The 14,881-nt window shown below is 39.6% G+C and overlaps 3 protein-coding genes across 5 annotated transcripts; 1 reads left to right on the forward strand and 2 right to left on the reverse strand.

Moving 5' to 3' along the window:
• Nucleotides 1-1,274: 1,274 nt before the first annotated feature.
• On the reverse strand, nucleotides 1,275-2,375 carry LOC140796882 (LOB domain-containing protein 37-like). The gene is made up of 2 exons (XM_073150045.1): nucleotides 1,971-2,375; nucleotides 1,275-1,780 (listed from the first exon to the last, which is right to left on the reverse strand). The coding sequence occupies exons 1-2, from the start codon at nucleotides 2,152-2,154 to the stop codon at nucleotides 1,401-1,403; spliced, it is 564 nt and encodes a 187-aa protein (XP_073006146.1). The 5' UTR covers nucleotides 2,155-2,375; the 3' UTR covers nucleotides 1,275-1,400.
• A 2,278-nt stretch (nucleotides 2,376-4,653) lies between these two features.
• Nucleotides 4,654-8,365, forward strand: LOC140796393 (uncharacterized). Its single transcript, XM_073149416.1, has 7 exons — nucleotides 4,654-5,069; nucleotides 5,750-5,987; nucleotides 6,055-6,245; nucleotides 6,399-6,634; nucleotides 7,040-7,283; nucleotides 7,393-7,500; nucleotides 8,030-8,365. Exons 1-7 carry the CDS (start codon nucleotides 4,851-4,853, stop codon nucleotides 8,168-8,170), a joined length of 1,377 nt encoding a protein of 458 aa, XP_073005517.1. The 5' UTR covers nucleotides 4,654-4,850; the 3' UTR covers nucleotides 8,171-8,365.
• Nucleotides 8,366-9,465: 1,100 nt separating this feature from the next.
• On the reverse strand, nucleotides 9,466-14,251 carry LOC140797055 (uncharacterized). Of its 3 annotated transcripts, XM_073150337.1 has the most exons (8): nucleotides 14,005-14,251; nucleotides 13,116-13,196; nucleotides 12,386-13,027; nucleotides 12,215-12,300; nucleotides 12,026-12,116; nucleotides 11,868-11,936; nucleotides 11,505-11,777; nucleotides 9,466-11,396 (listed from the first exon to the last, which is right to left on the reverse strand). In XM_073150337.1, the coding sequence occupies exons 1-8, from the start codon at nucleotides 14,062-14,064 to the stop codon at nucleotides 9,636-9,638; spliced, it is 3,063 nt and encodes a 1,020-aa protein (XP_073006438.1). In that variant the 5' UTR covers nucleotides 14,065-14,251; the 3' UTR covers nucleotides 9,466-9,635. The 3 variants fall into 3 exon arrangements, with proteins under 3 accessions (XP_073006438.1, XP_073006436.1, XP_073006437.1); XM_073150335.1 differs by having other exon boundaries at nucleotides 11,505-11,936; nucleotides 14,005-14,250; XM_073150336.1 differs by lacking the exon at nucleotides 14,005-14,251 and adding an exon at nucleotides 13,549-13,902 and having other exon boundaries at nucleotides 11,505-11,936.
• Nucleotides 14,252-14,881: the final 630 nt, after the last annotated feature.

Here is a 14,881-nt window from a genome sequence, read left to right on the forward strand (position 1 = left end):
TGCCAGGTGCTGTCTTCTCTAGATGACTTGCATGCGTGTTTAATCGTTAGGTGGTGGATGCTACTCAAAATATTCTCCTCTCTGCTTGGATAGTAGGATTCTTGGGAATCTTCTCCTTTTTCAAATGTTGAACAGGAGGATACTTGGCCCTTCCAACGTACACACAGCCAGACATATGTTTGCTTTCTCTCTTCACTTGTGGTAGCACATTATCACCAACTCTCTTAAAAATTAGATTACAATAAACTCAAATCATATAAATTTTAGCCTAAACTATAGATAAGAGTTTCAAACATCTCTCTCTCTCTCTCTCTCTCTCTCTCTATATATATATATATATATATAATTGGGAGAGATGAAAGGAACGATGGGGAGACGTCGAGAATTGCTAGTAGAGTAACTTGTGGGACCCAGATGTTACACGGTGGCCTGCAAACGAACAGTAAACCTGTTTAAAGAGGCATACAGGTGGACGGTGGAGGGCACCTCGTTTCTTGCCAAGCTTAGCCAACAAGCTGATCAGGTGGGACCCAAATGGGGACCGCCAACCAGGATACGACGAGTCAGCGACAAGAGAAGAAGCAAGTTGAAGTCTCTCACGTGAGATAGAGTGAGTGGGTGCTCGAAAGTTCTAGCTCGTCATTTATCAGCTCTGACCTCTGACCTCCATTTTTAATACTACTTTTGGATTCCCCAAGAGCTCCCCCCTCCCTTTATCACCTCTCTCTCTCTCTCTCTCTCTCAACCTTGGGCTTTTAGTTAGATCGTTCAAGCAACTAACTGGCTCGGGTGGAGCACTGATTTGGTTGGGGAAAATTCGATGGTTTCAATTGCGCTTTAAAATTATTAAATAATATATATATATAAAAAAGATTTGAGTGGAATAACGTGATTTATACGATTGACACACGCTCAACGGCAACGAATGCTAATCATCTAGATAATTCCATCTCAATATTTTCTTCTTATAAGTTGTGATCCTTTCGAGTTATAATTTTAATACCTATTACTTTTTTTCAATGTTATTACATATAGTTTTACTTCTAAACTATTATTATTATTTCAGATATCTTCTCTAATTTTTTTTATAACACATAAGTCTTTTAAATTATTAAAAATATCTTAAATATCTATCTCGTTAAGAGTTTTAAGTTGAAAAGAAAAGAAAAAATTAATCTAAGGGAATGACATATTTTTAATAGTTTAGAGAGTTTGAGCGTAATTATCCCCTACTCTATAATGATGCCTCGTTGCGGAGTATATTACAGTAAACAAAAACAAAAGGGTTAATTAGCATCCATTCTAGTGAAATTAAACTTAAAACAGAAACAAAACAAGATACTAAACGGAAAGAAAAACTCTTCCCTGCTTCTCGTTTTTGGAAACATGCACCTCGCGAATCACGAGAAAAGAACTAGAAGCCTCGGCTCCTTTCCAGCCGTCCGATCTTCTCCACCCGCACTCGTCGTCACGGATCCCTCCGAGTTCGTCGACGGGGATCTCGGCATCAAGCTCAGATCTAAATCACACGGCGGGGGAGATCCGTCCTCCGACGATGGGCACAATGAGGCTGGCCACCGCCCTCCTTCGTTTATGCTCCCGTACAATTCCCCCATATCGCCGGCGAGTTCCGGAAGCGGCCGGATCGCTCCGCCGGATAGCACCGCCTTCACTGCCGCCTGGCACAGATCCCAATTCCCAGTCCACAGCAACCCGACGGCTCCGATGACCGGGTTTATCGTCCGGCCACAAGCATCGTAAAGCAGCGACCGGAACAGAGCTGCGTCAAGATTCGCGAGATGAGGGAGGGTTCTTTTACATATATAGCCTCAACAGTCCCTTAATTGCATGTATACCCCTCAGCAAACTAACTATTCAGAGTCTTCTTATTTTCACAGGAGCAAATAAGAAACTTTTGAGGGGTACACGTGCAAAAGACCATTTAAAAAGTATGGGAATCGGTGAGTTACCGGGGCGGTGAGGGGAAGGGACATTGGAGAGGAGGGAGACGAGGCAGGCGCGGCCGTAGAATTTGGCGACGAAGACGGTGGCGTGGGCTTGGGCTTGTGGGCTTTCGATCCACTCCACGCTCGGCCGGAGCACGCACTCGTCGCCGCACCCCTTCCGCAATACTCTGCACGCGTTGCAGCTCATCTTTTGTCTATGAATTCTGATGCCTACCTAGTGTTTGAAGGATTTCCTCGCTCACATCATTAGACGCCCTTCCTTCCTCATTTGTTGGTAGGTGTAGGAGAGGTTATATAGGAACATATATATGTATAGAGAGAGAGAGGTGGTGTGGATGGTGCTGGGTGCAAATTACGAAAATACCCGTCTTTGGAGGAACTGATCTCTTTGGGGATAATTACGAAGGTGGGGTTCCAATGAGATGGGGGATAGGAGTTTGTGCGTCTCCGTGATGCCGCACCAATGGTTTCAATGGATAAATTTTCTCATTGAAGGGTTGTTTTGCATATTACCATCTGCATCTTTACCTATGGATAAATTCTCATTGAAGGGCTCTTTTGCATATTACCAACCGTATCTTCATCTTAGTACGAAAAGAAATATATTATTCTTTGATCCATATCTACAAATCATATCTTTCTTTCAATGGATTTACATGAAATCTCATCAGGAAGATGAAAACCATCTAAAAAAGTACCTGCGAAAAAAGAGAGTATACTTCAAAAAAAAATAAAAATTCAAACTACCATAAGTACCATTATATTCTTTAAACTATCAAAATTATTATTATAGTTAATTTTTAACAAAATATTCGTATATTATTATTAAAGTTAATAAACACATATAAATGATTAAAAATATTATTTTTTAAGTCTAGAATATAAAATATTTATCCATAATTTTTAGCACGTATAACATAAAATATATTTTGTTATACAATTGGATATAACTATAGATAGATTTTCTATTACATATTTAAAATATTATAATTGTCATCAATATCATTGTGCTTTGTCAAAAATTTTATTCCATTAGTTAAATCTAACTAACGATGATTTTATAAAATTCCCTTCTTAGAATGATAAGAAGTCGGTTCATAAATATATAAAAAGAAGGGCTTCTATGAAAAAAAGAGTAAAATATGAGGGTTGATATGCAAAAAAAATAATTAATTAATAGTTTTTATTGAATTATTTGTCATGTCGAGGGTAGCCATCGTACCCTCTGGGAGAAGCCAAAGGCCGTGTGGCTCTTCCTTTATAATCTCCTCATGAAATTATTAAAGAGTTCGGATGGTGGAGGGAAAATAAATTAAATGTATAAAGATCGAAGGCCAGAGTACGCGACAAGTTCGGATGGAAACGCGTAGTGGAAGCCAAATAGAGCTGCAATATTCTTTTCTTTCCACAAAGAACCACTATAAAGCCACGGGAAAGGCCAAAAATGATAAGACTTGGGACTCTAGAAGAGATATTGAATCCTGAGAAGTTTCCAATTCACTCCTTAAATTATTGATTTATTATAGTTCGAGATGCCCGGCAGATCATGCTGTGACTGATGGACTGGTGATGATGACACCACCTGTGATTAAATTAGTACAAATAGAATGATATCTCTACTAATCACTTGTTAAAGGAAACTAATGGAAATAGTGGTATCCATAAGCAACTCTAGAGAAGGCCCAGTCCAATGTTTACCTAAGTGGGCCGATTCGGCCTCCGCCTCCAAGTCCAGGCCAAGCCCATAAGCATCGGTTACCATTAAAAGGTCCCCTAGCTAAGAAGCATCATAAAAGCCAACCTCATCAGCTGATAGAAGCAATACAAAGATAAAGTAGACATTGAAATGGAAAGGATCAGTTGATATCGACTAAAAACTAAAAAGCTTGACATCAGAAGAGACTCCAAAATGTTTGCAAGACTTGTAGGCAACTAACACTAAGTCAGTATAAGTCAGTATAGGAGATGGTTGAGCAGCATGAAGTTTCTAATACTAGGAGACTGGAACTGTAAACTGAAGATGTGTAGAAGAGGTAAAGATCAAGAAGAAATGAGAAATATTTACTCTGCAAGATCTACAGTCTAATATTAACAAGATTCAGAATTGATATCTGCTTTAAGTACCTACTCCAAGTTTAATTGGAAGTATTAGCATCAGCTATAATCACCATACATCTATATCATGTCTTGCTTTTTTTAAGATTTGTCATATTCTCATTCTGTATCCATGTCTTGTATCTGTATCTGTGCTTCTTAGCCATACATCATACCACAAGCCGAAAAGTTTATAAAGAAAATCGAGTACCATCTTACTTTGTTGCCATCACTCTCAATATAGCGGAGAATGGGACCAGCAGGAAAAAATAATGCTAATTTTTTCTTCTCCAAACAAAGTTAGCAGTGACTTTGACATGTTCATCGACTGTCACCATGGAAAGTTGCTACTATATTGCAATCAGTACCCATCTAGGAAGTATATGCAATGGCAAAATATCAATCAAAAGATTGAAGAAGGGATAACTCTATTCACAAAGAAAATACACTATGACAGATACACCCTTGCTTTATCCTTTTACACCCTAACTGAAAACACATCCGATAGGGTTACCTTGGTCATTTTAAAGGAATTGCTTTGTCAACAGTGTTGTTTTCTTTTGTATATATCATCAAACCATAATAATAGCGAGATAGTTTACTTGTGAAAATTATTGTGTTTTTTTATAAGAGAATTATTATGTGCGATATGCATTTAACATCACATCTTGAAAAGGAGTCGGAGCCAGTACGAAAGGGAGCAACTATCAGCAGTACCTTAATAGTAGGACTATCCCCTTCAGCTTCATACTTCACCTTTAGCAGTTTCATAACCAAAGAAAATCAGCCATGGCTCCTCGAACTCCAAGAGTGGTAGTGCCCATAGATGTTAAGAAGAAGCCGTGGGAACAGAAGCTTCCTCTTCATAACCGCTGGCACCCAGACATCCCTGCTGTTGCTGATGTAGCTGAAGGGGAGGTCTTCCGAGTCGAGATGGTAGACTGGACTGGAGGCAGAATTGGTGATAATAACTCAGCCGCTGATATCAAATCAATAGACACTACAATTGTGAGTTACTTTATCATTCTGAAAAGAGAAAGAAAAAGTTTGATACTGTTTTCTGTACTCTACTTCATATGAATCCAGGTGCATACTAAGCACAGTTCAATAGATCATCTAGTTAATTAATAAGTAGAGTAGCATATCCGTTGCTATCTATGTAAATTAATAGCTGAATCAGTAGTAGTATTTTACAAAATCACGAGTAACATAGAGCTCATATGAAAGAATAGTATAATGGCATGCATATCAGATCTTACACATAATAGAGGAGAAAACACAGATGAAACACTGCATAATACAGAGGTGAAGCATCCAATCCATACCATAAGTAATATCCAAACAACATAATCATAAGCATGCTTTCACGAATCATGAGTGTACCGATGGGAAGCCCTTCTGTTTTTGTAATTTGTATCTCCATGTATGAGCTGCCAATCACTCAAACTAAATGATCTACTTTGTGAACTTGAAATTGCAGGGAGGTATAATACTTGTGTCAGAAAATTAAAGTCAGGACTCCATGATCGACCTATTCCTATAGCACGAGCTTTAAGAGAATTAGATGATACTTGAAGATTTCTCAGATTACTACTTTCTGTAGGAAACATTTGAAAGTAGATGTAATTCTTAATTTTTCAAATCAATTCCAACATGTCTACAGCAATTGACCAAAATCTCTTTCACAGACACATTACCTTAGCGGGCCTTTAAGAGTTTCAGATTCCAAAGGTGTCCCTGCCCAGCCTGGCGATCTTCTTGTAGTTGAGATCTGCAACTTGGGCCCGCTACCTGGCGATGAATGGGGTTATACAGGAACATTTGATAGAGAGAATGGAGGTGGTTTTTTAACTGATCACTTCCCTTGTGCAACAAAAGCTATTTGGTACTTCGAAGGAATCTATGCATACTCTCCTCATATACCAGGCATACCTTCGTCTTCCCCTCTATTAATGGTTCCATACCAATAAGCATACTAATCCTTGCCCAACAGGTGTTCGATTTCCAGGATTGACTCATCCTGGAATTATTGGAACTGCACCATCAATTGAACTTCTAAATATATGGAATGAGAGGGAAAAGAAACTAGTAGAAAGCGGCACTCAGTCACACAAATTATGTGAAGTTCTGCACCAGCGCCCACTTGCTAACCTACCAACTCCCAGGAATTGCCTTCTTGGAAAGGTAAGAAGCAACTGCTCAGATCCAGATCTTGATTTAGTTATTTAGACGACGGGAAGCAGGACTTACATAGCCCTATGATAAGATCAATTCCAAACTCATGCTTGCTCATAATAAGAACAGCTGTACTCAGAACCTGATTCATGCTCTATACAGATCAAAGAAGGAACTGTTGATTGGGAAATGATTGCCAATGAGGCTGCAAGAACTATACCTGGAAGGGAAAATGGGGGGAATTGTGACATCAAGAATCTTAGCAGAGGTTCAAAAGTGTATCTTCCAGTATTTGTAGATGGAGCAAATCTTAGCACTGGTGATATGCACTTCTCCCAAGGTGACGGTGAAGTTTCCTTTTGTGGAGCAATAGAAATGAGTGGGTTCCTTGAGCTAAAGTAATTCCCCAAATCTTTCTCTCGGCACTATGTTTTTCCTATGATCCTATTTTGTTAGATGATTTCTCCAAGGAATATCACTGCAGATTTAATCTTGGCGAAAACAGAATGGCACAAAATATTCAGCACATCACAAGCAAGGACTATGTGCATCTCTTAGAATCATTCCTTCTGACATCATAAATATTCATTCCTCGCAGCCTCCAAGTTCTAAACTTCTAATAACCAGATGTATTATATGAAATTCTAATGATTGCTCAATGATTGAACTGCATGCACGCTTGTAACATGTTGTATTGCAAGCTATATTCCATTCTTCATTAACTCGGTGCTTCAAGCACCAACTCATGCATACCAATCATGTGCTTTTGAGCATAACGTTCCAACATATATGAGTGTCTGCAGGTGCGAGATCATAAGGGAAGGGATGAGGGAGTACCTGACACCTATGGGCCCTACACCTCTACATGTTAACCCAATCTTTGAGATAGGGCCTGTAGAGCCACGGTTCTCAGAGTGGTTGGTTTTTGAGGGAATCAGTGTTGATGAGGCTGGGCAGCAGCATTACCTTGATGCTTCAGTAGCTTACAAACGTGCTATTCTCAATGCCATTGACTACCTCTCTAGATTTGGATACTCAAAGGAGCAGGTAGGCTGTATGACCACACCAAACTTAGAACTTCATATTTTTTCTGATTAACCCTATTCTGACGTTTAGGCTTTTAAGAATGAAACCCACCATGGTTTATCCATTTCAGGTATATCTGTTACTGTCATGCTGCCCCTGTGAAGGCAGGATATCAGGAATTGTAGACTCCCCGAATGCAGTTGCGACCTTTGCGATCCCTACTGCCATTTTTGATCAGGTCAGCAGTCGTATGGTTTTATAATCTCTTGCTAGTATCTTCTGGCTAACCAACTCAACCACAAAAATAAAGTTAAATCCCACCTAGCACATCAAGGATTCATCTTATTATGATTCTGATAACTGTTTCAAGTCAGTCACAGCAGAAACATTGGAGACTAGCATAGATAGGTTAATACAAAGCAGAGAGAGAGAGTTAGGGATCAAATAATCACTTCTAAGTTAGAGAAGATTCAGCACACACCCACAAATGCCATAAAAGTAAATCCCACATTTCTCAGGTATTGTTATAGATTTACAACTAAACTAAGGGAATCAGTGCTAAATGATAAGATTTTCCTGCAATTATGACGTAGCAAGAGAAGTTCAAAATTGTGTGCAAAGTTGCAAACTAGTCTAATGAAAAAAAAATGCTACTATCATTTAAATTGCACTTCTCTCAGACCTTCAGACAAATTTTCAACTGAAAACCTATCATACTCGTACTTATCTGTTGTTGTGTGCATGGGTACAATGTAATGCGAGCAAAGGATATAAGGCCAAAATCTGGAAAGGTGCCTAAGGGTCCAAGACTCATGAAAAGAGTACCGGACGTCCTGAAGTGTTCATATGATGGCGATCTTCCTGTCACACAAAATCCAGCTGGGAATGAGATGGATCGTCAAGATTAATGATACTGTCAATTGCAGTAGCACTGCCTTGCCTGGATTATTGTCTTGCTATAGAAAATAAAAGCATATTCTATACATTGTTTCTTATCGTTTTATATTGTAAACAACAGATGTGCTTTATAGAATTCCCGGAACCTCTGGTGTGATACCATGTTAACTCCTACAATCTATCGAAAAGGGATGAGGAATTAGTCATGTAGCCTCTCTTTCTGCAGGAAGTGCAGTACTCATAATCGTTATGGAGTTATAACCATGTAACTAGGTATATTATATCTTGAACACAGACATAAAAAATGCCGATTGAAATTGATATAAAATAACGCCGCATACAAGCTCCCATTAGTATCAAATGAATAATGAGCAAACAATATGAGATGCTATATGCAAGAGACTTAACCACAAATATGGTAGATAAATCATAATTATAGAAACTATAAAGATACCAGAAACTAACCACATATGAATTCTAGCAATATTAATTGTGCAATCCAATGCTTCTCCTTAAACCTCTGCTGAGATTATGAGACGATGGATAACGTTGGCTCACTAGATCACTTAACTGATAGAGATTAAAAAGGCACAAGACTAAGATAGCAAATTCACGTCCTTGAAGTGGAAGCTCCTCGTCGTCCTCCTCCATCGTCGTTTTCCTTGAGCAAGAGGTGGCATTCTGGGTCGACGACGTCGAGCTCCGGTCTTTCGCCATCACTTTTCTAGGTCTCGGTCGAAAAGCTAGGGTTCTAGCCAAATCCGAGAGAGAGAGAGAGAGAGAGAGAGAGCAAGGTGTGGAAGAGGATATTAGATTAATAGGGAAGCGGGAAAGAGAGAGGGCAATAGGTCATATAAAAATATGTTTTAAAATTTGATGAAATATTCTCGCTCCTTGCATCGACGGAAAATAAGGGGCTCTATTCATAAATACATAATTGCCGGACCTTTGGATGCAAAATTTACCAGTTCTTTTCCACAGCTTATCTGGACAATTAAAAGATAGGGAATTATATGAAATATTTGGACAAAAGCAACATCAAAATAAAGAAGGATAGCTCTAAGAACAAAATGCATACTGTAAAAACGGCGCCAAAAGATTCTGGTTGCTTTGAATAGGAATTAATGCAATATGAAAAATATATAATAGAACTGCCATAATGATTCCAGCAAATAAGAAATCGAGAAAATTAATCTTATCAAATTGCTGAAGAACAGTTAGAATTTGGTTATTTCTACAGTACCTCAAAGCGAGGCCCAAAAAGAGCTGGCGGAAATCTACTGATGAAGATCTGTCAGAACAACAATACAAAAAGAAACAACAGTATGTCTTAAAAGATTATATTAGAGCCGATTTTGTCAGAGTGATAACATCTCAATGAACATAGATACGATATACCACAACAAGAAGATACTTCTAAATTTTTGACTATGGGATCCTATTAGTACATCAGAAATATGTATGGTAATCCTGAAATCAGGAAGAGAACTGCACATAGACTCTTTTCCTTTTCCGTCTCTTATACAAAATATCACCACCCTGAGTAGAAGGCACTTCCATTTTTGCACTTACTGCCTCGGAAATAGGTGCGGAAATCATCTCTTGCACTTTAGCACTTTCCATAGGTGCATTAACTGTCTCTTGATCATTAGCATTCTCTATAGGTGTATCAACGGTCTCATGCACTTCCAAATTCTCGATAGGTGCATCAATGTTTTCTTCCACTTTCCTGTCCTCATGTGGTTCAATGCAATCATGAACTTCATCATCCCTCATAGGCGCATCAACGGTCTCTTGCACTTCAGCATTTCCCGTGGACACAACAATGGTGACCTGCTCCTTGTCTTCCGCCATAGGCATATCAATGATTTCTTGCTCTTTCACATGCTCCATATGTGTATTAACATGATTATGCATTTTATTGTCCTTCATATGTGCATCAATGGTCTCTTGCACTTCAGTATTCACTGAAGGTGCATGAACAGTTACATGTACTTTCTCATCCTCAATAGGTCCATCAACTGCTTCTTGCACTTCCACATGTTCCATATATCCATTGATAGAATCTCGCACTTCATCTTTCTTCATACGTGCATCAATGGTCCCTTCAGCATATTCGATGGGTGAATCGATCACCTCCTGCAATTTGTCTTCCTCAATAGCTGCATCAATGGTCCCTTCAGCATATTCGATGGGTGAATCAATCACCTCCTGCAATTTGTCTTCCTCAATAGCTGCATCAATGTTCATCTGCACTTTGTCATCCTTGAGAGGTGCATCAATCACCTGCTGCAATTTTTCTTCCTCAATAACTGCATTGACGGTCATATGCACTTTGTCATCCTTGAGAGGTGCATCAATTGCCTCTTGTACTTTCATAGTCCCTATAGGTGTATCAACAGACTCCTGCACTTTATCATCCTTCATATATGAATCAACAACCTCTTGCATTTTACTGTGTACTTTTGTAGTCCCTATAGGTGTATCAACAGACTCCTGCACTTTATCATCCTTCATATATGAATCAACAACCTCTTGCATTTTACTGTCCACTGTAGGTGCTTCAACGGTCTCTTGCACTTCAGCATTCTCTGCAGGTGTATCAATGGTTCCCTGCATTTTATTGTCCTCTACAGGTGTCCCCTGCACCACAGCATCCTTAGTAGGCAAATTGGTCTCATGCACCTTAGGTTCCTTGGTAGAGGCATCAACAGCCTCCTCCAGCATATGTGCCTCCTCCAACTGATCAAGACTGCTCTCTTGTACTTGGGACATGTGAAGCTCAGTGTGCCGATCATCGGCCATAGGCTGAATGCTCCTCGTCTTATCCAACTGCAATATAGTATTGCCCTCAGCATTATCATCACTTGTATATTCCACTTTAGCAACAGTGGTTTGCATTGGATCCAGCGAAACAGGAACTACCGTGGATAGCATAGGCTGTTCTGACGAAGAAGGTTGATCTGATTTAAATGGTACAGTCCGTGCAGCTTCTCTGGTAATTGGAATTGCAGCAAGTGGCAAATTTTGCACCGAGGATGAAGGCTGAAACTGTTGCTGCTGTCCACTGCAGCCAAGCTCAGAAGTTGCAGTTGCAGAAGTAAAATGCTTAGCCTTCTCTAGCTCAGTGGCTATATATGCATCTATCTCGGTGAGGGTTGCTCTAATCCTCTTTCTTTCCACGTCACCTGATAACAACCTTCTAATCCTTTTTTGTACAGTCATCACCACATCCACCTATTTATGTTTTAAAACTTATGCTTATCAATTCATTAATTTGACATAAAATGACATTTAGTCTCACTAAGCTATAAAAGACATATAGTCTCATTAAGCTATACATACCAGTGCGATCTCACCATGCCCTAGCGACTGATAGGATATGACAGGACGGTCAACTGGTGTTGAGATCCATCGACGTGTAATTCTCCAGTACCATTCCAGGTAATGGTTTCTTGCACGAGTTGGATCTGGATCCACTGCCTGGTTCTGTTCAACAACAGTGGAGAGTCTACTGTCCCACTGCTTGATGTATTTATCATGATAAAGAGACCAGTCTTCATCAGCTTTGCCCTGCATCGTAACACGTTCGACCATCTCAACTGCATCTGGGATATGCTGGATCATTCCAAATTGTAGCAAAACACGATCAGGCACATGCATTTCCACAATCTGGAAACAGATAAGTGGAGTCCTACATAACCATACTGCTGAGCCAGAAGTGCAAATAGCTGGAAGCCCTGACATCAGGTTTGTCGTGTATGGGTCCCACGTGATCTGTTAGGGATGCCTAATGTCACAGATATGATTGACAAATCTTACATATTAGGAAAGATCAATTTCACGATATATTACTCCAAGAATACCTGAGAGTCTAAGATGGTATCAATGCCATGCCTATAAAACTCATGGTCAAGCGATCGAGCATTTTCACGGCTCTTAAATGGGACGTTCCACCTGATCACAAAATTGTTTCCATTTTAAATGGACAAAATAAGGAAAAAAAAGTATGCAAAATTGCTAACAGTGCCACACAAGTTCAAAACTTCAAATACCTGCATCCAAGGGGTCTGCCACTAAGAAGAGCCTTGTCCTCTAGTCTTTCAGGACGTCCTATCTGGATATGCTCCCATGCCCATATCTAAGACGAAAATCACATGCAATTCAGAAAAGCGATCTGAAGATACTCATACGGGAGGCAGCATAAGAATAAAGCACAATCTTACTTGAAGAAGAGTGAGAAAGGCACAACAATTTGCCTTCCCCTTCATGCTGGCCTTCCCCAGCTCTCTGTAGAGGTGGGCAAGAACAGCAGCACCCCAGGCCATCTCTCCCGACATGTCAAAATTGCGAAGCAGTGCCAAATATCTCAAATGCACCCGAGTCCCGCTAGGATCAGGAAACAAGCTACATCCAATTTGGTATAAAATATATGCCCGTGTGGCATACTGTACCTGTGCTTGCCCAGCACCCTCTGGTATTGTATGGAATGTGTCATATAACCAGGCAATACCGATGGAACCACCCTTTATCTGTGGTGGCTCCTGTCCTAGCAGCTCTAAGCACAATTGTTCCCATCGGCAATCTGTATGGAGGGTAACAGGACTTCCATCCACACGTAGTCCAGCAAGTATCGCCACATCTTTCAACAAGATTGTAATCTCCCCAAACCGCAAGTGGAAGGTCTGAGTCTCACGCCTCCACCTTTCAACCAATGCGTTCAGCAACGCATGATCTAATTGTACCCTCTTCAAGCGAGACAAGTAGTAAAAGCCTGCCGTCCTCAATAGCTCAAGCATTCCGTCATGCTTCACCTCCCACTGATTAAGTCTAGTGCCATGCTCAATAAATCGAATAGGTTTATAACCCTGTAGTACAAGTGTAATAAGTTACCGAACTGGTAGAAAAGCAACATCCATGTTAAACCTTAGATAAGTAAATAGGCAATTTACATACCCTGCCAGTAAAAATGGCCTCAGATTTGTGATATTCTTGCTCCACGAGTACCGACCTATCAATTGGTCCAGGGTCTGGACGCTGCACCATTTATAATAAGGAAAGAAAATCTTTTTACTGTCAGAAATTTAAGAGAATTAACCTAATGAAGACTATGAGAAAGATCACAATATAATTACATTCATGATAGAATACTCATGCTTTCAACCTGAATACTAAACAAAAGAAATGGCACATATAACATAACAGGAGTAGAGAAGGTTCTTTCTACAGAACAAACATGATGCCAGGGCATTGATGAAACCCAAATAAACATAACTAGTGGTACTGGTGCAGACAAAATCAAATAATGTTGACAATACTGTACAAAATTGCGAGCAGAGGTGCGTGAATCTCAAAATTACTCCACTAGGAATTAGTTGCTTGCACTTACTACTAATAGTTTCTCCCATGTTCCTCTCCCTAATTCATCGAATTCTTTTCGAAGCATTAACTTTGGACTCTTCAATTGTCTCCTGTGCAATAGCAACAAGCAACTAAAAGGTTTAAACGTGACATATCACTCAACACTATGGTCAACTACGGCCCAGCAATTCAGTTACCACTCTCCCTAATTCTTGCCCTACCCATAATACTACATCGTCCAAGTAAAACGCAGTGACCATCTTCAACAAAAAAAGTAGATACCAGCCTCCCAAGATGCACGAGTGCAGTACGCCAAACCCTAAATTCCAATCAGAAATCCTACTCACAGCAAAAGATTCAAAATTGAGAATTCACGTTGCAAAATGAACGGAAGAAAGAGGAATATGGATCATATATTCATCAAAGTAGAAGTAAAAAGAAAAAGAGAGGAATTTCAGCATCTAGATTGGGATTCGTAAGAGACCTGGTTGAGGGAAGCAGTAATGGCGAGTTTGCTGCTCGGGTCATCGGCGAGGCACGTCATCGGAGAGAGAGGGAGAAGATAAAAAAGCGCGGGAAGAGAGAAAGCGAGTAAAGCTACGAAGAGCGAGGAAGTTGGGAGGGGATCGAAGCGGAGAGAAGGGGGAGAGACGGCAACGTTTTGGTCGAAAGCCGTAGACGAAACCGACCCCTAAAAGTCCCGCCGTCTAAGGCTGTAAGCCTAAGTCGGCCCCGAACTCCTGCCCCTAAATATAATTTCAACCAATATGACCGGAAACATCGCAGATTAAGATCAGATCGGACTAGGTTGCGTCACTTTTACAGAAAACACCTTGTCGGACCCTTTTATATAGTTTTTATTTATTTTTTCTCATTAGAAACGTGGCATATAGTTAGATATCTAATGCCCCAACTTAATCTCAGGTGTACGAACTTGTGTGATTTCTGATCAAATAAAGTATAGTATAATGAATTTTTTAAGGGTTTTTGATATTTTAAGTTGTTGACTCCAAAAATACGAAGTGCATAGATAGTAGAAAATAAAAATTAGATCGGATAAAATAAACTCTAGACCTTAAGAATAGATCTATATCTATTTATTCCCTATGCTATGCCATGTCATTTTCTTTTTTTAAGTTTAGTTATTAATATGTGAAGAAAATAAAATAAAATTCTATGCCATGCGACTCAAATTTTGCTTCTTCTTTTAAATGCATTGGGCTTCATAAAAAGAATTCAACAGTTGACATAATCTAGTCTAGACTATGATAATTTATATCATACCTTTGATATAATATAACATCTTCTCAAACACTGGCTCAATTCACTGTTAAAAAAAAAGAAGATAAATGGCTACCTTT

The sequence above is a fragment of the Typha latifolia genome, chromosome 10 (assembly GCF_019914945.1).
Source record: "Typha latifolia isolate L0001 chromosome 10, TyphaL0001v2, whole genome shotgun sequence".
NCBI lineage: Eukaryota > Viridiplantae > Streptophyta > Magnoliopsida > Poales > Typhaceae > Typha > Typha latifolia.

What these genes read in the sequence shown, in the direction of transcription:
- LOC140796882 (XM_073150045.1), bottom strand. Translation starts at nt 2,154, where the DNA reads ATGAGCTGCAACGCGTGCAGAGTATTGCGGAAGGGGTGCGGCGACGAG. An exon ending in CCCTTCCCCTCACCGCCCCG is followed by an intron (nt 1,781 to 1,970) that starts GTAACTCACCGA and finishes ATCTTGACGCAG; the next exon opens with CTCTGTTCCGGTCGCTGCTT.
- LOC140796393 (XM_073149416.1), top strand. Translation starts at nt 4,851, where the DNA reads ATGGCTCCTCGAACTCCAAGAGTGGTAGTGCCCATAGATGTTAAGAAG. An exon ending in AGTGGGTTCCTTGAGCTAAA is followed by an intron (nt 6,635 to 7,039) that starts GTAATTCCCCAA and finishes GAGTGTCTGCAG; the next exon opens with GTGCGAGATCATAAGGGAAG. An exon ending in CTACTGCCATTTTTGATCAG is followed by an intron (nt 7,501 to 8,029) that starts GTCAGCAGTCGT and finishes ATGCGAGCAAAG; the next exon opens with GATATAAGGCCAAAATCTGG.
- LOC140797055 (XM_073150335.1), bottom strand. Translation starts at nt 14,064, where the DNA reads ATGACGTGCCTCGCCGATGACCCGAGCAGCAAACTCGCCATTACTGCT. An exon ending in TTACTGCTTCCCTCAACCAG is followed by an intron (nt 13,197 to 14,004) that starts GTCTCTTACGAA and finishes TAAATGGTGCAG; the next exon opens with CGTCCAGACCCTGGACCAAT. An exon ending in GGCAGACCCCTTGGATGCAG is followed by an intron (nt 12,117 to 12,214) that starts GTATTTGAAGTT and finishes TTTTGTGATCAG; the next exon opens with GTGGAACGTCCCATTTAAGA.